The following is a 25,866-nucleotide window of genomic DNA, read 5'->3' on the forward strand; positions in this document are numbered from 1 at the left end:
GTCTCTCTAAACCTAACATCAAGCCAACCTCGCAATGAGGAGCCCCAGCTAGAAACTCCAGCCCAACTTATAGGGAGGAATCCCTATGGGGCATATCCTATCAAATTTCATCTACTTGGCATCACCCTCCTGAGAACCTCCATCATGAAGGAAAGCCAGCCAGAGAAGCCAAATACTCATCATTGTTGGTGTGCACTTCGTGGAATTCACAAAACTTCAACTGAAATCACGTAACGAGTCGGTTCGTCGACTTCGGCTGCCAGGGACCTAATATACGCCTATTGGTGATCTTACCTGACCAAAAAAGTCCTTGGACCCCCAAGCAATTAGAGTCAAATTTAGATAAAACTCGTCCAGAACTCACAAACTTTACCTTTCCCTACACAAAAATCTCACTCAAAACAACAACAAAAATTAACTTTCTAGGTGATTTCAGTTCCAAAACTTTAGCCCCAGCAAATCTCCCCAAATTATCACCAAATTCAACACAATCGATGAATATAAATCCTCATACCATATTATCATCGATTTCAACAACCACTCTTTATTGCAACTGCTTGGCGACCACAAAGATCACTTCTCCAAAGAGAGATCTGGCCAAAAAAATGGACATGTGGCAAGATCCTTATCTATACGCCTTAAATACCAGATCAGCATAAAGACAACCCTGAAAAACAATCTTTCACCAAATCAGCGTCTCTCACAGTATTTTATATTACGAAGAAACAAATATTTCAAGCAAGGCTTCTCTGCCTTGCGCGCCGCCGATATGCAATTTGAGCAGAGCAATTCCATAGTGGAGCTTCTGCATATTCTTATCACCGATGACAATGGTGGTAACAGAAAGGGTGCTTGTGATCTAAATCAAAGTTCTGGTCCTAGGATGATGCCTTGTGGAATTCGAACTCGAGACTAGCCTTTGCAGGAGATGTGCAAGTAGTTTCTAGAATTTGAGGCCCAAATGATGTTCACAAGTTTTACAAATGCTCATATATCAAAGTAACTTTTACCTTACATGCCACTAATTAAGGCATGTCAAATCAATTTTAATCCTCTCATTTATGCATGACACAATCTCATCACTAGTGCCAAGCGTTGTGTTTGGTCACAAAATTTTGCGAGCATAGTCAACCAAAAGGCATGCTTTTCAAATAAAAACATTTCAAATGCCTTGGTCACTTTTAGTGATATTCATTATAAAAAGAAAACTAAAATATATGCAAATAACTAATGACCTAATGTTTTCAATTGAGATCTTGTCAAAGAACTGATGAGCTAATGTTTCCAATTGAGGATCTTGTTAAAGAACTAATGAACTAAAGTTTTCTGTTGACATCTTGTGCAAGGACCAAGAGGAGCTTGGGAAGAAAGAGTATTTTTTGCACTTCTAGTAAAGTGGAAATCAAAAAACATTTCATTTTAGAGTGAGTTTTCTTTACAATCAACTTTGAGAGTTTTGCAAATGTATTGACATCTAACTATTATGTTGATTTATTTAGTGGGGGTAGAGTTGAGTAGTTGGGGGCACTCAACATCAAGTTGCAGAAGTTAAAAAGGACGAAACACAAAAAATGATTTTGTGAGATGATTAGTCCCATTGGTTATCTTTAAACCTATGGGCATTAAGATAATGAGTGCCATTGGAAAGTTAAATTTCATGTTTGTAATGTCTAAGATTTTATATTAGAGTTCTAGATTAATTTTCTTCCTTTCTTCTAACTAGTTCCTTAGAGATTTCTCCGTAGTTATATTCATTTTAATTATGGAAAATTAGAAAGAAATTGTCAATATCATGGACAAATAATATGTTGCTTTCAATGTAACATTCAAGACAATCTTTGTGGAGGGCAAAGCAAGAGCTGAACATTTTAGATAAATAGCTTTGTATCCATAAAGCTCTTATTTTTTAAGGAATCATAATACAAGAAACCAGGACTAACCATTCTATCTAAACAACATTGAGATCAATATGAATAGATTCCATAATCCATTATCATATTTGAGAGATGCACTTCTAGATTAGATTGTGTAATACTTTTTGCATCAACATCTCGAATCACACTTAGTGATCCATATTGAGAAAAGTACATCAAGATCATCAAAACAACCTCTAATCTTCAAAGAAATCAAAACCAAGTAGAGATTTGTCAATAACTTACACAAATTAAATCAATCTTTCAATGCTTATAAAAATTAGGTCAAAATTTGTATGAAACATTTAAACCTCCATAAATCAAGTGCACATAATGATAAATAAAGATATTATAGTTTTTGGATTTAACCCTAAAAATTTTGAAAACTCACAAATTTTTAAAAAGGTTCATGAATATCTATTTTGGGCATTAATTGTAGGCAGCCGCTATTAGGTAGCGGCTAACCAGCCACGAGAAGGTCTTGAAAACGTTTTTGAAAAAAATTCTAAGTGTCCACCCATGGTATCAGTGAGGTTTTCCGTGCTTCAATAGCAGCTACGGCACGGAAAACCTCAACCAACAAATACGAAATTCAAAAATTACGCGAGTTTTAAACAAGCGTGATGAAACACCTAATTGTGACATGTCTTTCATACCTATTTCGGAAATCTGTACCTTCCACCACTGAGGGCTAATTGGTAAACTTACTACTCATGAATGTGACGTTTCCATGCATGCATGTCTAAATATGGGCGGAAATTGGATCGTAACACAACAAATGTTGGCAGCAAGACAATTTTAAAGGTTTTATTTGATTTTACCATGCCATACAGACCAAGCAGACGTTGATATGTGTCAGTGCCATTAAGGAATGAATCAAACATTGTCACATGGCACCTCGCGATATGCCACGACACACTGATGTCACACTAAATTTCATCGGTCCGGTTATAGATGTCACTAAAAGCAAAACAGGACTCTTGATTCATAATGGCATCTCAGGACTACCTGCTTCATATATAGTGTTCTGAAGGTCCAGGTGCCCCCCCAATGAATGTGATTGTCTTTTCTCGAGGTTGAGGTGCCCAATGACTGTGTTTTTCAGTTGAAACAAACAACATAAATCATGACTAAATCTGCTCCAAGGCCTAAGCATTTTTCTTCTTCTCAAGCTTGATTTCGATTTCCTTGTCTAAGGAAGATCTAATGAACCCTCGTGCTCTTTATTTTATACTTCTTAATGTTCTCACTAATGTATTCAAACAAGCTACCTGTAATCTTATGCTGGAGCAGCACCATATCATATTTTGTCACCTCTGAGATGCTAGGCGGGTTAAAAAAAAATCCATACAACCCAGTGTTATTAATAAGGCTCGAATATTATCCATCAGCTGCCTCTCATGATGTGGATGTCGATGTTGTTGTTGTTCATGTTGATACTGCAGGGGATGCCACTATTTTTTCATCATCAACTGCCAATAGAGAAATCGGGACAGTACTATTGGCAACCTTATTCTTATACTTGGCCCCTGTTCTCTTCACACAATTATCATGGGAGGAGTCTCCACAATAATCAGACTCTCAATTCTCCTTGTAAAACTTCAGTCCAGGCTTTTGAGCCTCTTTGATGGTTTTCTTTCAAATGCAGATCAATAGGCTTTTTCTCTACCCTGGTGCAACCATCGTCTTACATGTTCTTCCAAATTCCTTCAAGGCTCTGATACCAATTGTTAATTTAAGAGATAAACTGAGAATACACAAAATTGAGACAAGAGACAGGATATATCATGGTTCACCACAACTGTGGCTACATCCACACTGAGAGCAGAGCAAATATATTATTCAGCCATTGCAGCTTACATGTACAGGGCTTTGCCCTTATATTTATACAATAGTCTTCAATAGAAGATGAAGAGACAAATAAGAAGAATGTGAAAATGAACAGCCATGACAGTTGGACTTCAATCCAACAGTTCGTTAGCAGGAATTAAAAATAAACTCGGATCACCGAGTGACAATTTAAGAAGAATTGTCTAGGAATTTTATCACACGGTTGCTCAATGTGATATCATGTTGAATGTTGATCAACTCAGCAAATACACAACTTTAATTGAGCACTTATTTCCCATAGTTCCCCTCGTGATGATATTGTGATACACAAAGTGACAAAACATAAGATAATTACAAGAACACGTCATAAACATTCAACACCATGAAAATTATGTCCTTAGTCCTTCAAAGGGAGATCTCTCGAATTCAATATTTTGCATTAAGTAAAAGCCATTAAAAAATCAATGATTGTGGATATTAAGCATGTTCATATCCATCTCCATGTACAAATATGGAATGAAAACCTGAATAGCACTTACAGGAGTTGCTATGTTACTTAAATGTTTGGATGAACTCTCATCAAGGACAATGGCTCTTTTGGTGAGCAATGCATTTACAAAGAATCGAATGGACTTTAACATTTTTAATTAACAGGAGACAGTAATAACAGGTGCTCAAAACAACGATGATCACTAAAAACACATTGAAACCTTCCATATATTAATTATTATCTATGGTAGCATTCACATTGCAACTATATTTTTATACATTAGTGACGATATGTCTTGACAACTTGCTGTATGCGCCGTCGACAAAGTGGGCAACTTGATAAGTGAGATGAACATGACGTGCAGCAGCACATATGACCACACCTGTTTCAAAAAGTACACATAAGATTGTAATATGACCCCATAAAACTGCAAAAAACCTGACTGATAATACAAGAGGAAATTCAATCTAAGAAGAGAAAGGAAGAAACATACGGAACAAAGACTGCATTATATTCTTCTTCTAAACATATTACACACATATTTTGTGTGTGATAGTCCCTTTTCACATCATAATCATGTTGGCTTCCTGTTTGGCTTTGGTCCGCTGCAAAATACAGATCAAGAGACTATTATACCTCAAAAAACATCTTTCCTTTTGGGTATGCCACATAGGATGGTTCTACAATGAATGGTTCTACAAGAAAATTGAAGTCATGTAAACAGAATCTAGGCATACATTCGTGCTTCTTTTGTTCCAATCGCTGAGCAGCAGCTTCCATTGCCCTGCAAGACATTAAATTAATAATCTCTTTTGCCACAATACTACACTTAGAACTCATCAATCATAAACTTTCCAGTGCTCTTTTTTACCACAGTTGTCCATACAAACAAGGGTATGTTACCATGTTACCTTCTTTGTAGTGCACGGTATCTCCTCTTTTCCAAAATATGCCTGATTGCATGTTTTGTTATTAAGTATACACCAAAAATTGTCATGCCTAAAGATGCGAACTTGTACCACCTGATGCATATATTCTCTGTGAGCAAAATCTACAGAACCAAAAAATAAAATAAAACTAAACAATGAAAGTATCTTCAGAATTCTAAATTATACTACCTTGCCCATTTTCCAAGATTTACAATGAGTTGGTCAATGCTCTCTGGGGAAACATAAAACGGACCCTTGTAAGGTCGCTGAATTCGAATTGTCTTATTATCTTTCACAGCCTGTATAAAGAAAAACTTACAGAATTATTTCTAATTTTAAATACCAGTTTCAGAGTATGTCTCCAGATTTTCTAAACAAATCACTGAATGATCTGAGATGTTCATTGTATCCTAAAGATTCTTAGATGAATGAATTCTTTGATTTGCGCAATAATTCATTGAGGATCAGTAAGAGCCGAAAAAGGCAACCACACCATGTTCCCTCTTGTATGCCTTTCTATTTTCAATTTTCTCTCGACTTTCAGTATGACCGAGAATCCAACTCCTTAGACAACAATATTCCAAGATCCCACCTTATTTTTGTTGTTTTTTCAGCATAACATGTATTACTGGTAGGCCAAATTAAATTAAATAGATACATCCAACAGACTGCAATAGCTAAATGTCCATGTGAAGTCAGGCATCCATAATGAAAGCATGGAAAATAATCAGCACATATTATAAACAGTGTAGATCAAGAGCTATTGCATAAAAAACTTGGCAATGTGCACAATGCAATGCATGGACCTATTATTGAACAAAGTTTTTATTCACATTGATTAAACCCCAGCCACAGTTTCTGTATGCCTTCTAATCCGATTCCTTCATGACAATAAACCACTTATATTAAAATGGATGCAAGGTAGATTTACCTTAATGCAAGTTCAATGAACATCAAGAAATTAGAATCTACCAGTTCGTCCAAAGGTTGAACCATTCCATGCTATGTCTAGACTCTAGAGCAATGTAAAATACTTAACATCATATTGTGGGATATTCTCAGAGAGGCAAATTTTGGTCAATACAAGCAAGCAGGTTGCCGTTTCCACAAATGAAAATAAAATATCACAAGTTATTTTCAGCTCAGAACAGATGAACATTCCCAAACCTCATAGAATCTATTGAAACTGCCTTGTATCAACAAAGGCGCACTCTTTCATGTTACCTCACCAACAACTGTCAGAGTAGTGCCTGTGGGAAGAACCCTTTCAACCCGCTTGACTCCAAGCATCTGTTCTACCAATAATCATTGAATTAGAAAACGAACTTGATTTTGAAAACTTTGCAAAAAGATAATAAACCAGTGTAAGTTTGTCAAAAACATACCTTAAGGCCTTGCAAATAGTCCAGTGTTCCACGTACAAATGAGCGACCAGATTCTTCAAAAACTTCACTTGCAACAGTCAATTCTAAGCCTGATGCACCACGAGCACCAACTACATATACCTGGCCTGTTCCATCCTCCTGAAAGTAAATAAACATCTTCATGAAATGCAGAACAGAGCAATGTACCTTGCAAAAATAACAGAATTATGATGCCTCTGCATGGAATCCTACCAACTGAATTTCTCCACACCGAACTAAAACTATTCTATTGCAATATGCTTGACAGAATTACTAAATAGACAGTTCACCCATTATCCGGTAGATGGGGAAAAAATCTCTACCAGATACCATGGGACCTCTTTACTTCTTGAAGGCATCACAGCACAGTCTGGAATCCATGATCCAGAATCATTATGCTTTAAGAAATGTTGTTCAACCTGTAATATTATGGAAATTGCAACACAGATCAAACTTACAAATCCAACAAACGAAAGAAATTTTAGAAATGACTGCAACAAAAGTCTATCCCTCTGGACATTTCTAAAAGGGGCAAAAGAATCTGCATACCATCTCCTCCAAAATAACACCTCTAATCCTGCTGCGCTCACAGACAATTGGTGTTTCCGAACCAACTCGTCCCGCAACAGAAACAACCAATGGTACAACTTTACAAGCTGTATTGAGAAGCAGATCTGCAGCGCAATGCAATGACATTTATTTTCCTATATTAGCAACAACAAAAAAATGAATGAAGGTGCAATTCAAATATATATGCAAAATTACATATGACAGTTGAAACTGCAGACTGACAGATTCAACAAGTGTTTTTGCACGTTAAAATGGAAAACAGAACAAAACAGACAACAGAATCTCTCTAGTAATATTTAAAGCATTCCCTTGGACAGTTTACATTCTTTCAAATGTTAAACCAATCCCAAGCAGTTATAGTTATCACCCAACTGCAATAAATGTTAATGACCTCTTACATACAGTCCCAAAAGACTTCTACCAAACACAGCACTCTACTTGTTGGCTGTAAAACTTATGCACTCTAGTTAGAGAATAATTATAGCAAATAAAAAAGCAGAATCCCATCAACACTCAATTGCTCCAAGCTCCCTGCAAGTTAATATTTCAGTTACATGATCCAAGTACTTTATTCCAATGTTTCTGGGCCAGCCAAAGATATCAAATGACTAAATAAACTTACATGATTTCCTCGGCTGAAAAATTATCTCCTAGGAGATCAATTTGACCAGTTTAATGATAATGAACAGACTGGTACTTTTAACTTCCAATCTTTTATTCTTAACAGCTTTTGTCTACTCCCCACATTCTCATTATCATGTTTCAATTTATCTCTACACAAAATTTGAAAAATATCGTATTTTTTAGTAGATTTCTATTTCCTGTTAAATATTTGCACAAATTATCCATGCTATATCAGTGCAAAACTGTCATAGATTTGTCATAGTTCACATTTGTTTAAACATCAGAATTGTTCAAAAATTGGGGAAGAAATAAATATATATACATATGGGCCATAAAGAGGTATCAGAAACATCAAACTAAATCAGTGTTCTCTAAATATATGAATACAACTGCATACAAGTACTTGACAGTTAATTGTTCGGAGAAAACAGGTGTATTAGAATTGGTATGCATGACATCCTAAACATTTAAAACAAGGATTTCATCATTGTTCCTAGTTTTTTGAATGCCTAAATGTTCAAAATATATATATATCATAGCAAGAGGTCTGGATGCATCAATCTAAACCAGCATTCTCTAATTATAAGTATGCAATTACATGAAAGTACTTGACAGTCCATTGTTCAGTGAAAAACTGATAGAAAGAGGCCTGTATACATCAATCTAAATTGGTGTTCTCTAATTATATGAATGCAATTACATGTAAGTACTTGACAGTCCGTTGTTCAGTGAAAATCTGTTGTATTAGTATTAGAATTTGCATCACATCCTGTATTCACTTGCAAGCATGGTTACCGGGATACGCCTCTACTACCCACTGAGATGCGTCTCGGAGACAGATGAATCTAGACTACCAGAGACATCCACAGAAATGTCTTGACACACAGGGTTCTTCTGACCACCGTCCCCTGATGTCACTGAAGTCTCAGGGCCAGAAATTGATGTCTTCTGCCAACGAACTTATGGCATAAGGTTTTATAAACAACTCTGATTCTTATCCTCAATCATCACCCTTGAAAATTCATTATCCGTGCTTTGTCTACTCCCCACATTCTCATTATCATGTTTCAATTTATTTCTGCACAGAAAATTGAAAAATGTCATGTTTTTTAGTGGATTTTTATTTCGTGTAATATTTTTCCCCAAATTATCCATGCCATATCGGTGAAAAATTGTCATGGATTTATCAAAGCTCAATTATTTTTAAACACCCGAATGGTTCAAAATTTGTGGAAGAAATAAATAAATATATATATATATATATGGGCCATAAAGAGGTGCCAGAAACATCAAACTGAATTGATGTTTTCTAAATATATGAATACAACTGCACATAAGTACTTGAAGGTAATTGTTTGGTGAGAAACAGGTGCATTAGTATTGATATTTGCATCACCTCCTAGAAATTTAAAACAAAGATTTTGTCATTGTTCCTAGGTTATTGAATGTCTGAATGTTCAAAATTTCCTGGGGTGGGGGAGTGGGGGGGGAATATATATACATATATATCGTAAAAAGAGGTCTGACAGATCAATTTAAATTTCTCTAATTATATGAATGCAATTACAGGAAAGTACTTGGCAGTCCATTGTTCAATGAAAAACAGCTGTATCAGTATTAAAATTTGCATCACATCCTATATTCCGCTGCAAGCATGGTTACTGGGATACGCATCTCCCCCCTGAGATGCGTCTCGGAGACAGAGACGAGTCTCCGGTACCAGAGACATTCCCAGAAATGTCTCAACACACAGGGTTCTTCTGACAGCCCTCTCCTGATGTCACCAAAGTCTCAAGGCAAGAAAATTGACGTCTCCGGCCAACGAACTTATGGCAGAAGATTTTTTATAAAATTCTGATTCTCATCCTCTATCGTCACCCTTGAAAAATCATTATAACATATCTGTTACTAATGACAATGATAACCGCTTTGGTCTTCTTATCAATTGCCTCTCTAGAAAGAGTCATCTATGATGTACAATTATTTACTATTCGTGCATTGTCATGATTTAGTAACCACTGTTCTTTTAAAGATGTCAGCACAATGATAATACAAGATCTTTTGTAACATCGATTCAACTGTTGGAAATATGGAAGCCACCAAGCATCCCAGCAAACCTTTTCCATTTTGAGAAGAACAGTACAAAATTCTTATAACAAGGGATCTCATATTCTTTGGCAAAGATGTCAGCAGAATGGTAATAAGAGATCTTTATGCAACATCAATTCAACTGTTGGAAAAAATGGAAGTCACTGAGCATCTCACCTTTGTAAAAATCTTATAGGGACACATCCATGCAAAACTTCTCCATTTTGAGAAGAACGGTACAAAATTTTCAAAACTAGGCATCTCATATCCTTTGCCATGTGTATCAACATCGAAGTATCAATATTTTTGAATTTTAGTTCATAATGATAATCAAATCTGAAACACAGACCTTTAAACTCTTTGACTCTTTGGCACAATGAAATTTAACTTTTGTGTATTCAAACTTTAAAAAAATGTTAAACTCTACCACTTTTCTTTTTTCCAAAACTCTGTCATGATATTTTCTGGAAATTATTATATTATAGCATTATACTAAAAAATTGGCATCTTCAAGTACCCCAGCTCTTATTTTTTAAAATTAGCTGTACCAGTACCAAAAATATCCCTTGCCATGTCTATCAACATCACAGAATCAATATATTTGAATTTCAGTACGTAATCATAATCAAATCTGAAATACAGACCTTTGAACTCTTTGACACTGAAATTTAACATTTGTGTATTCAAACTTAAAAGTAAATGTTAAACTTAAACACTTTTCTTGTTTTCAAAATTCTGTCATGATATTTTCTGGAAATTATTAAATTATACTAAAAAATTGGCATCTCCAGGTAACCCCATCTCCTATTTTTAAAAATTAGCAGTACCAGTACCAATACTAGTCTCTGGAGTCTTCCTGGTAACCTTGGTTGCAACTCTATGGTTGGATATGAGGTTAAGTTCATCTAGTTAATCAATTTGAATCTGTAAGGGTGGGTCTCAGGTGTCCTAAAATCTCAAGATGACCACTATAACCTCCAAGTGTCTTTACTAAAGAATTTTCTCTTTAGCAATCACACAAGAAAATAAATATAGTGGACTCAAATGCCTCCCTGTAATTGGACCTTGTACTTTATAGACCATTATTACATGTGAACATTAAATGCATTGACAAGCAAAGAACAAAGGCTTTCATACGGCGGATCTATGGTTCACCTATGGAAGCTATAAGAGACTCAGGAATTGAAAATTATGACTTCCACTCTTACAATTGTGGGTGACAAAGTATGACAGAGCCAAATGCAAACTAGAGGAGGTTTTAACCTTCAATTAGCCTTGGAAAGCATGGCAAATAGTTTTCATCTTTTTGGTTGAATTTTTCTATAAGAGAGTAAGAAATTGAAAATTGTGACTTTCACTCTTACAATTGTGAGTGACAAAGTAAGAGGGAACCAAATGCAAACTACAGGAGGCTGTTGCCTTCAATTATAGCCTTGGAAAGCTTGGCTAATGGTTTTTATCTTTTTGGTTGAATTTTCTAGTGTCTTAATAAAGCCAGGAAAGGTCACGCAAATACTAGATCTTTCATCAGCAAAGGCTCTCTTTAACAAAATGTTTTCTGTTGTTTTGTGACTAAAGAGGAGTGATCACCTATCCAAAATCATCCCATCAAGGATCATGAATTGAATTAAAAACTTAATGAACAACTTTGAGTTGACAAACAATTTGATGACGAGTTGTTTGTATTGTTGCATGATATTACCATTAAATTACAGAAGTGTGGCCTCTTGGCCACTCAAAGAAGTGAATCATCTCAACCAGGATGTTCTAAGTTTGTCACACCATTAAAAATGGTGTGTTCACAAGCTCAAGGAATCGTTTACTATTGGTTAAGTTGATTAATTTTGCAAAGTAGATTAATTTTGCAACGGAATCCCATTCATCAAAGCTAAGATATTTTACTCTAGTTTGTTCAGAAAGAGTAGAGGTCAAGAGATCTCAAGCTATTCCATGATGATCTCAAGGTCCTAATCATCATTTTTAAGTTTGTATCCTCTTCGTCATCAACAACCAAAGTCAATTTTCAACAACACCGACCATGGATGCTAAATTTTAAAAGTAGGCATCTGAGGTTGGTGAAATCAATTTTGACTTGTCTTGAGGTGTTTTGTCTCACAAAGAGGTTGTAAAGTAAAATCTAGGTGAGTGATGGTTATTTTTTGTACAAAGAGGGAACAGATTATCATATATACCTTATAGTTAGACCATCCACTCTCCATTGCTTGAAGCATTAAAATTCAAGGTGGTTTCCAAGGTGTTTGTTACTTTCTTTGATTTTTTGGTTGATCGTCTTCAAGGGGTTGTTGTGGGTCATGATTATTCTTGGTAAGGATGAAGAATGAATTATCACCAATCCATATATGAACATTAACTTGACATGTGGCTTCACACTTTTTTTCTTGGTAGTTTCAAGGCTTGTTTGGCATTATTAAATAATATCATTCATAATAGCTTTATTATTTGTTACTTAATGGTCAATATGGTAACTTGAGTAAATATTAAATAGTTTCTAATTTATGATTATTTCTTAATAGTAACATCGTCTTTGTAATCATGTAAATGATCATTTGATCATTCCATTTAATTCATTCAATTATTTACCAATATATGGCATCAAAGAAGTAATAAAAGAAAATATTAAATATTTTATTTCATTCAGAAATAACTTGGTTTTAAATTTTTCAAAAAAAAAATTGGGTTTGTGTCGTCTAAAATTATAATAGGATTGTGCGTCCACATTATTTTAAGAATGAAGGGACTCTAGCATCTATATGTGGCTCAATTAGAGGCTTTGTTTTTTCACTCTGGCTTTTGGTCGAACTTAATGTTGTTTCCTCTCTCAAAACCCATGTAGGGTTTTCGCATCAATGTTTTGATGCGTTATTTTTCCTGCAAACACCCTCTTTTCCAATCATGCTAACCCAAAAACAATAAGATTCTTCGTCGGAATTTGGCTTCCTCTCCAAACCAGTATTCCCACATGACGCCATTTTCTTTGTGCCTGATTTCTCTGACAGGAGGGAATCATGTATGCTAATTGCGCTTTTAGATTTCACATTTTCAAATTTTATTGCTGTTTTCAGCAAAGGCAATTTTTTTCATGGTTTTTTCACTAATCTGCAATGACCTTGACGGCTAGGGCTTTCTTAACTACCCATCTTCTGTTTTTAGACAACAACTTCTAATTTCCGCCATTTTTGAGTCTCTGCAAACCTCCTTTTTTGGATGACTAGGGCTAGGGTTTTTAATACCCTTTGTTAATGTTATAATTCTATCGGATAAATTATATTATATATGAGATACATAAAAATTATATGGCAAATATTATATATGGAATAATTAACTTATGTTAAGAGTAAGTATGTGTGTGTGTGTGTGTATATATCTTGTTATATGACCATTATAATATATTGAGGGTATATTACTTGTGTTATAACTATAACAAATGTAAGTTAATATATTAAAGAGACATGCCTCTTTCAATCACATATATATCCATTCATATAGTAACTTGAAAAACACATAAAATATCCACAAGTGCTATTACAAGTTATAGAACAGATTAATGATCCTATCATTAACATGGTACCAGAGCAGTGTTGCGATGAGATCTGATATACAAATGGACAAATTACCTCCATCGACAGATTTATTAAACAAGTCACCAATGATATTTTCCATGAAAGACGATGATATGCCCAAGACGATGGTAACTTAGGAGCTAGCGGGTTGTTAGTCTTGGGCAGTAGGGCTTTTCATGCTCCGAGTCAAATATGGAGCCTTTACTCGGACTGTCAAGGTAGGGTTGATAGTGCAGATGCCTCTCACAATTCGTTGACAGTCTCAAATTGGTGGATGAGTGAGCTTGCCCATTCTAGATTTCAATGTGATATCCTCCTCCAATCACGTGGTAGAGCCGATTGTTTGAAGAGACAGATGCAATCATCAGTGATGAGATATACCATGTACCTTAACCGTTAGTTTTGGCAGAATAAAAAAATTTAAGTGGGGCTTAAAAATTGCATCGAATATATGTTTAATATTGATGGAGTCAACACAAATGGTTCTTGATGTGATCACTGCAAGCTCTATGCCACTATTTTTCTCCACGTTGATCTATGGCAGAGAACCCGAATTAGATGGATCTCAAAACTTGATGCTCATACCAAGATTTGAATATTAAAAGAGCTGGATTAACAAGGAAGCTTGGGGTTTTCTCACATCAACCTCAATGGTGCAATGTTCGGCAATCTTCACTAGCGACTCACAAGTATGCTTTGGTGTCATTGGAGATTGCTAAATGAAAATATCGATGTTCGAAGAGCATCCACTGAGAAATGAGGGGATCAATGCATCCACCTTCCGTCAAGCGAATTCCATTGACTCCACATTTTGCAAGATGTGTAACCGTGCTATTGGACCACAACATTTAGTGAAACTCCTGTGCATATTGTGCATTGATACATGTTCATAACCTTTTCAACATACCTATAGGATAAGAGAAAGATTTTCACATTTGGCATTTTGCCTATAAATTGCATTTTCTCGAGGTTATCTTGTGCATACTCGCAATCACTAAGATGGTAGGGGGTTGTGACATTGTGTCTAATAGTTATCATGTCCTCAACTGCGGTGTAAGCTTGTGAAGAGACCAGGGGACCTGTGGGTAAGGAAATTTCAAAATGCTTTGGGTTACTGTATAGATATGAATGCAAGGTGTGAAAATATTGGAGGTTGGCACCCAAGCTATACTCCCTTTTCTGCTTCATTTTATAAAAAATATATAGGGTGTGAGGACCATCTTTGCAATTGGTGACGTCTTCTTTGCTCTAGCTTCAACATTCATCAACTACACTCTGTTTGTTCTACCAAGGGGTCATAGGTTTACATAAGCCATGCACAAGTCAGTGACGATGGGCCTCAAATGAGACTCTTATCAACGTATTTTGCCCATGTACCAATTCTATTTCTCCTTGTCTTTGGTTGGCGGCACGTGGAGTGTCCACTATATTGGTTCCAGTCTTACTTCAGTGCCAGTAATCCTCTTTAATTATCCCCCTTACTTGTTACGTGGCCCAAGCAAGGCATGTAGTGTGTTGCTACCTCAATGCTAGCAGATCATGTGACTCTGCATTAGTCACAAAGAAAGGCGTTGTTCGTGGCACAATGGCTTTTCCTCACTTCACATATATCGCAATAACTTATATCTTGCAAAGAAAGTTGAAAAGAATGCGAATTGGATTACAAAACATGTCTTGCAGTCAATATATCTTTTCATGTTTAGGACTTTGTTCAAATTCTTACATTTTATCTGTGTAGAAGGGATTCAACCTCATTATGAAAAGCAAATATATACTTGAGTTAAAGCTGTGAGATTTTACAGGATGAATTAAGACTTTATTCAAATCCTTACTTTATATATATATATATATATATATATATATATAATGCAATAATAATTGAGAAGCATATTGGGTGTTTTCTTCTCCTATGACCAAGTTGCATACATCATTCTACTAGTTGTTGATCCTTTTACCCAACACAAGTGCTCTATTATGTGAACATTATAAGGAAAATCTTGATAGTTCAAATCCTTGATGGAGTGGTATGTTTGTCATCTAGAATATATGCTTAATCTTAACAAACATTTTTCATAGGCATAGTATGGTCTCAAGGATCCCCAGAAAGCTTTGAATAACTCGATATAAGTGGGAATCTTACATTTTGTGGGGGAATATTAACCAATGTACCATTCCCATTGTTTGACAAATGCTTATGTGAAGGCATTTTCTGATTGGAGAAACTTGTATCAAGGAAGTTGGTGTGTAGATTTATCTCCTTCAAGATTTAGTCTCTATCTTGTTTGTCTTGATCCTTTTTCTGTTTTCTCTAGGATGTTCTTGCAAGGAAGAAGATTGGAACATTAGGCATGCTAGCAAATACTGTGTAGACTCAATCTTATGATAGTAGCTCCAAAGAAGTTGTGACTTAGGATTCACGAACCATCTAATGATTAGGTTGGATAAAGTGAGTTTCTTGAAGCGAATATCCTTCATGATTGAGATTATGAGAAGGAGTCTGACAGTTCATTAGAAGTAACTTTTGACAAAGAGAGGGAGTAGATAGAAAGTATGCTTCAGTCAGAAGACCTTATGCTATCAGGATACCTCTTGAACTAGGGGAGCATGACATGACTTGTTGCTAGATCGTTAGAAGGATGATAACATATTCAAAGGGAGTCTAAAAAGCTGATATCAGGGGTCATAAGGTTAATATTTCTTTGTGAAGAAGAAGTTCCAAGTGCAATCCCTTCTAATACATTCTTATCTATGAGAGAGAAGCTTGAGGTGAAAACCTTATTCTCTTATATGTTTAACGGTGGATGTTATGACAATACCACATGACAGTATCCGTGGTGATTTCATGTGAACTTTTCTTGTAATGTGTGTATGGACCCGCCCCCTGTGTACATCATGAGGAAGTGACGACTTTCAAATGATGTCAGTTGTATTTGTTGAAGTTATTGAAAGGTGACGACCTTACAATAACTTGTATCATGATACAAGTTTTGTGTAAATGTTGAATTAAATCATGAAAGGCTTTATCTTATAAATCAACAACTAGGTGTTAGATGTCATTAATTTGACTATCTATAAGTTGTTTGTATTGATATATTTTAGGTACTTGGTGAATATCATTTAGTTGATGTTCTGATAGGCCATAACTCAGAGTACTTGGTGAATATTATTTGATTGATGTTCTGATAGGCCAATACTCATGTTACCTAATATGATATCAAATAGTAATTGGTGAATATCATGTGTTGATATTCTGATAGGTCAATACTTGTACGATATCATATTCTAGAAATTTTCTAATCAAAGATTTCCTATATGTATTATTCTTGAAATATTACCTATGGTGTAATATCTATGTGTTTTATCCTTCTTCATTAAGACGGAGTGTTAATGTTATAATTTTGTCGGATAAATTATATTATATATATGACATATATAAATAATTTATCGCAAATATTATATCTGGAATAATTAACTTATGTTAAGAGTGTGTGTGTGTGTGTGTGTATATATATATCTTGTTATATAACCATTATAATATATTGAGGGTATATTACTTGTGTTATAACAAATGTAAATTAATATATTAAAGAAACATGTCTCTTCAAGAGACATGCCTCTTTATATCACATATATATATTCATTCGTATAGTAACTTGAAAAACACATAAAATATCCACAAGTGCTATTACACCCTCTAATTTTTGGTTTAATTTCAGACAGCTAAGGTTTTTTTTTACACTAATTTTAAAATTTAACATACAAATTCTGAGGGTTTTTTGCAAAGATTTTTAGATCTTTGTCAGAATTTTTTGGGCCCGTGAAAAATCTGTACATTGGGAATTTTACCAACCATACTTCATATTTTTTTGAAGTCTATACCTGAACGTGGTCTCTATTTGTACATTGAGTTACATGCCTCAAGTTCCACAATCAATCTTTTGCTTCTTCAAAATTTCTCATCTTCCATGCCCTAAGTATGCAGATGACATCTTTGACCAACATAAAGTTGGAAGGCAATCAGCAATACAACGTTGAAAACTACAGCACATGGAAGCACAGATGATGACTATCCTCATGTATCATCATCTTGATGAGCTCGTTTTGGGTAAAGAGTCATCCTACCAAACCTAGACAAGATTAGGATAAGTTTGACGAGCACAACCAAGAAGCAGTCATGCTTGTCAAACTTTCAAGATATTGATGATCAATTGTCACAAGTGCCATCAAACAATAGTGTTGCACACCATTGCCCCATTGCAAATAGGGACCCCTTCTTTTGTTGGTAGGTGTAGGTAGTAGAGTGAGATTGGCAACACTCTAAGAGTTAGAAAGCCTTATAAGAACATAAAACATGAAAATTGAGGGAAAATGGCAAAAGATTTGTTGAAGTATCAAAATTTTGAAATTTTGAAAAATTTGGCTATGTCTTGAAGTTGGAAATTAAAGTAAAACTTTGAGCCAAGGATGTGTAAATTTCCCTAAGTATGAGGTAGAGGAAGCACCTCTTTGTCTAGAGGAAGCATCTCTTTGTCTCAAGTTAGATAAAGGAAGAGACAATGCAAAAGGAACGAATTAAATATTATTGGATGAAGGAAGCAACTGAATTTCAATGAATTAACTAAAGGAGAGATTGATTTTAATGGCATTAATTGGGATGGAAATTACTTTCATCTTAAGATTAGACCCAATTTGCATTGCTTTCGCAAAATGAAAATTCATTTTAAATTTGAGATGAGATTAAATTTACCTCTACTTTGCAAAATGGAAATGGGTTTTAAAATGAGATGAGATCAAATCTACCTCCAATTTTACAAAATATGGATTGACTTTAAATATGAATTAATTTATTCATTCATTGTGGCACTGAATTTAACAAAATGGCATTAATTTTAACAAATGGGTGGTTGAAATTAATGGAAAATAAATCATAAATGGCAATAAATTTAATATTTTCAATCAACTTGAAGTTATATAGGGCCATGCATTGAATGAATAATTCCAAGCCCCTCGATTTTGCAAAAGTATCAATCAATTTCAACTGAAGGGGGGAAATTCAAATTGATTTATTCAAGGAGTCCTCAAATTTAAATAATTGGCATCAATTTTAAACAAGGAAAACAAGAATTTTTAAAATGATGCTAATTATTAATGGTTGCAAATCAACTTGAAGATGAGAGATGAGATTTCAATTTACACTACCCAATAAAATTTTGTTATTGGAAATTAAAATTTGTGATGACTTTCTATGTTGAAATTATCATTTATAATTTCACAATTACTTACAAGTGATGGATTACCTTGCAGGTTAAGGAACGACGAGGCAACAACCATATCCTCAACCAATGAGAATTGCCAAGTGTCCTAATAGAAGAATCTTATCTGCCAAGAGAGATAAGGGATAAAGAAAAGACTATTCTTAGAGATGATTTGGTGTAAATACAAGTGGCCTCATTTTGTTGGTTCATTAAATGGTATTCTCATCTTATTATGACATTCTCCTCAGCTTGATGCAGTATTCAGTCCACATAAGTGTTCAATAGTTAATCATGCAACTCAAACTATTGTGGCTATTATCATCGAGGATCATAACCTATATAGACTTGTAGATTCAGGTGATCCTCTTGAGCATGCCTTTGCAACTAAATCATCTCCCATCAGCAGACTCTAGCATTAGCATTATTGCCACTTGAACATTCACTATCTTACTCAACTTGTTCAGGAGGATCTAACCCTTGGCTTATTTGAGATTCAAACTCAACATCGCCGAGTTTGTGGAGCTTGTCAAGCTGGGAAGTAGCACAAGTGACTCGTGGTAAGCCTCAAAGGCATTGCAATTGGTTCACAATAATGTGTGTGGTCTAGGTATTTCTTGCTTTTTGTTGATGATTTCAGTTGTAAATTGTGGGTGCACCTTCTTAGACAGAAATTAGATGTGTTTACTATATTTCAGAAGTTTGAGGCCTTTATTGAAAAGAGTTAGGTTGTACCATAATCACTCTTAGGTCAAATAATGGGGGAAATTATGTTCTCATGCTTTCTACAACTTTAGTGATACATGTGACATCAAACACCAATTAACCACACCTTACACTCCTTAGCAGAATGACATTGTTGAATGTCAAAACCGCACTATACTTGAAATGGCTAGGTCCAAGATGGAACACATGAGCATTTTTTGGAAATATTGGGCAGAAGCAATATTCATTATAGTCTATCTCCTTAATCGGTCTCCCATGTAAGTTGCTAAGAGAAAGACTCCTAAGAAAGCTTTAACTAGTCATAATTCTAGGATCAATCATCTGAAAGAATTTGGCTCTTCAACATTTGTTTGGATTCCAAATGCCCAACGCTCCAAGTTGGATTCCGATTCCAAGAGTTAAAAACTCTTGTTCGTAGGGTACAATGACAACCAAAAGGCTTACCACTGATTGATGTAGATGTTGATCGTCTGATTTAGGTGTTTGTCTTCCATTTGATTCACCTAATAGGAGGGACAATACATACTCTAAATCTGATGATGCACTACTTGAATTTCATCTAAAGGATGTTCCTCTTATTTAACATGTTCTAGTTATTCCTCTTGTATCTAATGTTGGTTCTTCTACTGTTCCCCCTAAATGGTAGACTAAAACCATCAGAGATCTTTGTCCTAATGAGCTTATCAAGGGTAGATCTTCCAAAAACAAGAGCAAGAAGCAAAATACAATCAACTTTTCTCTCATGGCTAACATTCATAGTATTTTGAGCTTCAAACATATTCTAAGGCTAAAGGGATTCCTGGGTGGGAAAAGGCTATAGAAGTTGAAAATCATAGTCTTCTAAAGAATAACAATTGGGTTCTTTTTTAACCCTCCAAGGAAGAAGCCCATTAGCTACGAAGGGTGTATAAAGTTAAGTACAGAGCTGACAAAACTCTTGACAAGCACAAATCATCTGAAAGAAAGAAGAATTGACTAAGGACAATTTTGCTCCTACAACCAAAATGAATACCTTATGGCTTGTCCTTGCATTAGCAGCTCAATTTGAATGGAAAGTCCATCAAATGGATGTTAACAGTGTCTTCCTCAACGATGAGCTGCAAGACACATGGCACAGCCTCCTAGCTTCAAGATTGTTAGAAAATAACAAGTGTGCAGAGTAGTGAAAGCACTCTATGGACTGAAATAGGTTCCTCTAGCTTGGTACATCAAAATTGACAAGTACCTTATAAATAATGTTTTTCAAAGGAGTCCACATGATTCTAACATGATGTCAAAAACAGTAATGGTGATATTGTTCTTCTTCTTGTCTATGTTGATGACCTGATTATTATGGTAGTTAGGCTCTTTTGATTGATTAGATCAAATAGAGTTTGTATCAATCCTTTGACATGATAGACTTGGGACTTCTACCTTATTGTCTAGGTGTTGCAGTTTGGAAACGTGTGTTACATCCCAAATTTGGTTCTATTTAAAATGTTCATATAGCCGTTGAGGTTTCATGTGAAATCAGTTGATAGGTAAAATTAGTTACGATCATGTGAAATGGTAAAATGGTTAATCATTATAATTTCATGTGAAGTTGGCATGCTAGTTAACCGTTATGACGGTATTTTAATGTTATCTTGGAAAGTTGGTTACTCATCATGAATTCATGGGAAGTGAAACGGCCCTTAGCCGTTATGATAGTTTATGATTAATAACTTGTTATGGTAATTGTTATTATATTGAGGAATATGATATAATTGTGGAGAAATTCCTTGCAAGAACATGTCAAGAGGTGGAAGCATTGTCAGAAAAGAATTGGGCACAGGGGCACCACCATCACTGGGCAAATAGGTACACGTCTTGAACCACTATGGCTAAGGGTAAATGACTAGGCAAGCAAGATACGTTGGGCAAATACCATGAGCTACTTGGTCAATTTTTTATAACAAGAGAAATATTAAACATTTAATATCATGAAAAGAACTATTACCTCTCTCTTATTTTGAGACCAACGAAGTGATCAACATTATGAATTTCAAATATATATATATATATATGATGTCACCATGATACTCTGATGATATATATATATATATATGTGCGTGCATATATAGAGAAGATATAATAAATTATATGTACTCTCTATAAATTGCACATGTATATAGATATATGTGTACATATAGGTACAACTATAGATATAGCACAATAGCATGATGACTTAATATATTTAATTATATATGTGTGTGTGTGTGTGTGTGTGTGTGTGTGTGTGTGTGTGTGTGTTTTTTGTTTTTAAACCATGGAAAGGTAATCTTTATAATTCCCTTCGTTAAGAGGCGGCCATCTCAAGCTGGCATCCATCTTTTGAAACGATGATCTTTTAAAAAAATTGATGATCTTGGAAACCGATATCATGGTACCGAGTCCAAGAGCTATAAAACTCCGCGGTTGCAGATTAACAAAGATGGTATTCTATTTTGTGCATAACTTCAAACTAGCTGACACTACAAATTACCTTCTACTTCTTTTTTATTCTCTTCTCTCACATTCTCGCCAACAACTCGAGCTGTCAAAACCTCACGATGGTGATATCTTACCAAGCCGATTTTAATCGACCATTGACATATTTTACTTAAGGTTATGGAATTCACTCCATTCTAACTTTTCCATTTTAGCGTCATTGTTATTATAATCTGTTTTCGTCTGCATTAGAAACACATCTATTGAGCATGATATTAAATACGATTCTAAATCCCAGGCTTGATATGCAGGTCCAATAATCATAGGGATCTCACTTTTCTTCTCTTGTACTCAAATTATTTTCTTTATGAGAATTCTAATACAAAATCTAATTTCAAATTATGATATACTGATATACGTGCTAGTACTCACTGTGTACCAGTTATGGAATTAATTCAAAGAAAACATGTGATAAGGATCTCAATATGATGAGAGTCTCCAAGCACTCACCCAAGGCTAGTGAAGCCAATGATAGTGGGTGGAGAGGAGCAGGCTCCTACAAAGGCAAAGAAAACAATATGATCAGAACTTCCATATATGAACATTTATTTCTTTTTAAAAGAGGTTATTAAAAATCAAGTCAACTCATGATTGTCCAAGTATACTCAATCGTCAAATTGAGTGGTGGAATTAAGTACAAGGTGTTTCAGTGGCTGGACAAGGTGTTTCATGTCTATTTCCAAGTAGGGAGCGTCTTCCTCGGATGAGATTGTGTAGGGATAATAAAGGTCCGCGGTTGGGAGGTTAAGCCCTTGACAATATTTCCCTCTCCACCAATGCCAAGACATGCACAAGACAAAGATAAGTTATGCAATCAACTTTTGTTGTTAACAGGTATTTTACTTTGATGATATTTGAAATTACAAGTTGAAGATATGTTAGATTGATTTATATTAGTGAATTAGTTATTTCCTTCAATGAAATCAACTTTTCCCATCAATGTAAATGGTAACCGATTAGATCAGTTGATCTTCCAATTGGACATGAATTATATCTGTATGCTTGAGATAGGCCTACTTGATGGATGTTATAACTCTCCTTGTTTTACGTGAAAAATGAAAATGAGTGTATCTTTTAACTATATGTTATTGCCATATTTAGCAATACGAAAGAAAAAGGATGATAGAGTGGTATTTTATGCCCTAAATGGTAATTGACATTGTGATAGTGGTATAATTATTTGTGCCCTAAGTGGTATATGTGGACTAATCTGGGTTTTGCAGATGTTGCCCTAGGTAGATTCTGGTTTCGGAATTTAAGGTTTGTAAAACTCAAATTCTTTATTTAGATTTATTGATGATGCTATCAATTGTTAGTCATGAAATTTCGATTTAACTAATTGTAACCATTAATCTCATTCGCGTGAACTTAACTATTATAACTATCTTCCCATGAGTATGAAGTAATAATTGTATTTCCTTGACATGCTAGTTATTAGTTAAGACCCGGAAAAGGGGTATGTTACAGAGTGAAGGTAGTATTTGCTTTTCTCAATCTAAGTATGCCCATAGTTTATTGGACAAGTTTCAAATGCAATAATGCAAACTTGCATCCACTTCTATGGAGAAAGGGATGAAGCTGACGGCCAAATCAGATTCACCTATGGTGAATGAATCAACATTCAAGCAAAATTGGCGAGCAATCTCATCTACCTTACTGCTACTAGGCCTAATCTCATGTAACATCCCTTGCCCAAACTAACTGATTTTAGCTCAAAGAATATTTTCAAACACTTGCATGCTGCCTTTTAATGCTAAGAAATTTGCAAATGATATTACAATGCCTCTTACAATGAACTAATATGCAAGTGCAATTCTTTTGGTATTTTAAATGCATATACATGGAAACTAGATATGGAATGCATACCTACAGCCAACTAACATTTTGACAAACAATTGACATACAACTATTATGCTGATCATATATGCTATTAGATGGACCTTTCATCAAACAAATGGTATGCAACATGTATCTCCTTTATTGAATTCATTCTCATATACAATGTTGCTATAAATTTGCCAAGACAAATGGGCTTACAATAATGACTACAGTAATGCCAAAATCTGATTCTGAATTATCACAGCAAAATCATATGCCTAAAAATTACAATGCTAATTACTAATAGTTGCAAGAGGAACCTGATAATAGTAATGCCGAAGGATGCAGATGAATCAAGCATAAGTACTGTAGTGCAACATTGTTCTTGTGTACTGCAATAGCCAACAATAATTGTATTCTCCAATTTAAGCACAAACAGAACTCCTGAATTGAAGCTCTCCTGAATACCAAATTCAGTGGATATTTCACCACCTCAAATGGTTGCAACACTGAAGAGTTGACGTTCTCCAATGGCTGACCGAAATCAGAAACCTTAGTTTCTTCTCCCAAGTTTATATCAAATGCAATTCACAATAGTCAGATGATTAACAATGAAGCTCTCACCTCTATTTATTCTTTTCCTTCACCCTTCTAGAAGGAAATAAAATATTATTTAATTGCATTCTCTAGAAACTTCCCCCTTTCCAATACAATAATTAATTGTATTTCTAGAAAATGCACTCTCTAGAAGCTTCTCCCTTGCAATACAATAATTAATTGTGCTTTTAGAAAATTAAATTAATTAAATATAAAGTCACCTTTTAATTTTAATTTTTTTTAATGACTTTATAAGAAATTAATTTAATCAATTTCTCCTTATTTCTTCACTTAGCCTTTGGAGAATGTAAAGCCTAAGAACTCCATTGAGTTGCTAAAAAGATGGGAACATTACAGCCCGCCCTCCCTGAAATTGCTTGTCCTCAAGCAACTTCAAGTCCAGATGCTGCAAAATCTCATCATTCTCCCATGTCGCATCCTCTACTAGTAGGTCCTTCCATTTCACCAAATACTTCTAGTGCGCCACCTCAAGTTCTTTCCCTGAAATCAATGATAGCCTCTGGCACCAATACCAATTTTCCTTCATCATCCAAGGGCAGAAGTACTGTAGAAGGAACAATATGATGTCCTAGCGCCTTCTTGAGGCGTGACAAACGTTGTGCACCTTGCTCTTCGCCAGCAAATCTAACTCATAAGCCACCTCTCCCACTTTCCTAATAATCCTGAATGGACCATAGTATCGTGGCTTAAGTTTCTCAGCACCACTCTTCTTGAGAGTGGATTGACGGTAAGGCTGCGACATAAGATACAACATATCTCCAACCTCAAAAGTCCGCTCAGTCCTCTTCTAGTTTGTATACTGCTTCTGTTGATTCTATGCCTTGGTTATATTATCCTTGAGTGTCTTAACAATGTCTTGACTCTCCTGTAACAAATCACCTACACTGAGCACTCTACTATCACTCAAAAGTAGATCCATAAAATTGGGTGCCTCATACCCATATAGGGCCATAAAGGGTGACATCTAAATAGACATGTGATAAGTGGTATTGTAGCAATACTCATAGAGATAAATCCACTTTACCCATGTCTTCTGTTGTCCTGCTATACAATTTCTGAGATATCCCTCCACCCATTTATTCACTATCTCCGTCTAACCATCTGTCTGACGGTGGTAGCTAGTACTCGAAGTGAGCTCTGTTGCACACAACCTGAATAGCTCCTGCCAAAAGTGACTCATAAACTTGTTGTCTCTGTCACTCACAATGCTCTAAGGTAAGCCATGTAATCTGAATATCTCCTTGAAGAAAAACTCTGCCACCTATGTAGCAGTGTATGTAGCAGTGATCGGAAAGAAGTGTGCAAACTTGATAATGTTACAAGATTCAAGAAGAGTTGGCAGATTAACGGATTTCCAGATGATTGATTGATTAACAGAGGAACAAATGTGTTCCTTATAAAGAATTACATGGACGTTGTTTCTTTTGTTTCTAAAAGAAACAACGTAGACTGAAGACGGAATTAGAAACAAAACTAGAGACAGGATAGGAAACATTCCTATCTAGACTAAAGACAA

General features: G+C 35.1%; 1 protein-coding gene across 1 annotated transcript in view; it reads right to left on the reverse strand.

The window, feature by feature from the left end:
• Positions 1-4,159: 4,159 nt before the first annotated feature.
• The window catches only part of DAL1 (E3 Ubiquitin ligase family protein), a 47,876-nt gene continuing 26,169 nt past the window's right edge, over positions 4,160-25,866 (reverse strand). Inside the window, exons 3-11 of the mRNA XM_089831511.1 lie at positions 7,115-7,239; positions 6,889-6,984; positions 6,548-6,685; positions 6,387-6,452; positions 5,352-5,461; positions 5,145-5,255; positions 4,971-5,017; positions 4,727-4,838; positions 4,160-4,615 (exon numbers count right to left, since the gene is read on the reverse strand). Of these exons, the coding sequence (XP_089687637.1) occupies positions 4,513-4,615; positions 4,727-4,838; positions 4,971-5,017; positions 5,145-5,255; positions 5,352-5,461; positions 6,387-6,452; positions 6,548-6,685; positions 6,889-6,984; positions 7,115-7,239 (908 nt within the window). The 3' untranslated portion in view covers positions 4,160-4,512. The remainder of the gene's footprint in view (positions 4,616-4,726; positions 4,839-4,970; positions 5,018-5,144; positions 5,256-5,351; positions 5,462-6,386; positions 6,453-6,547; positions 6,686-6,888; positions 6,985-7,114; positions 7,240-25,866) is intronic.

The sequence above is a fragment of the Cupressus sempervirens genome, chromosome 5, assembly GCF_028749045.1.
Source record: "Cupressus sempervirens isolate cs-2001-9-10 chromosome 5, ASM2874904v1, whole genome shotgun sequence".
Taxonomy (NCBI): Eukaryota; Viridiplantae; Streptophyta; class Pinopsida; order Cupressales; family Cupressaceae; genus Cupressus; species Cupressus sempervirens.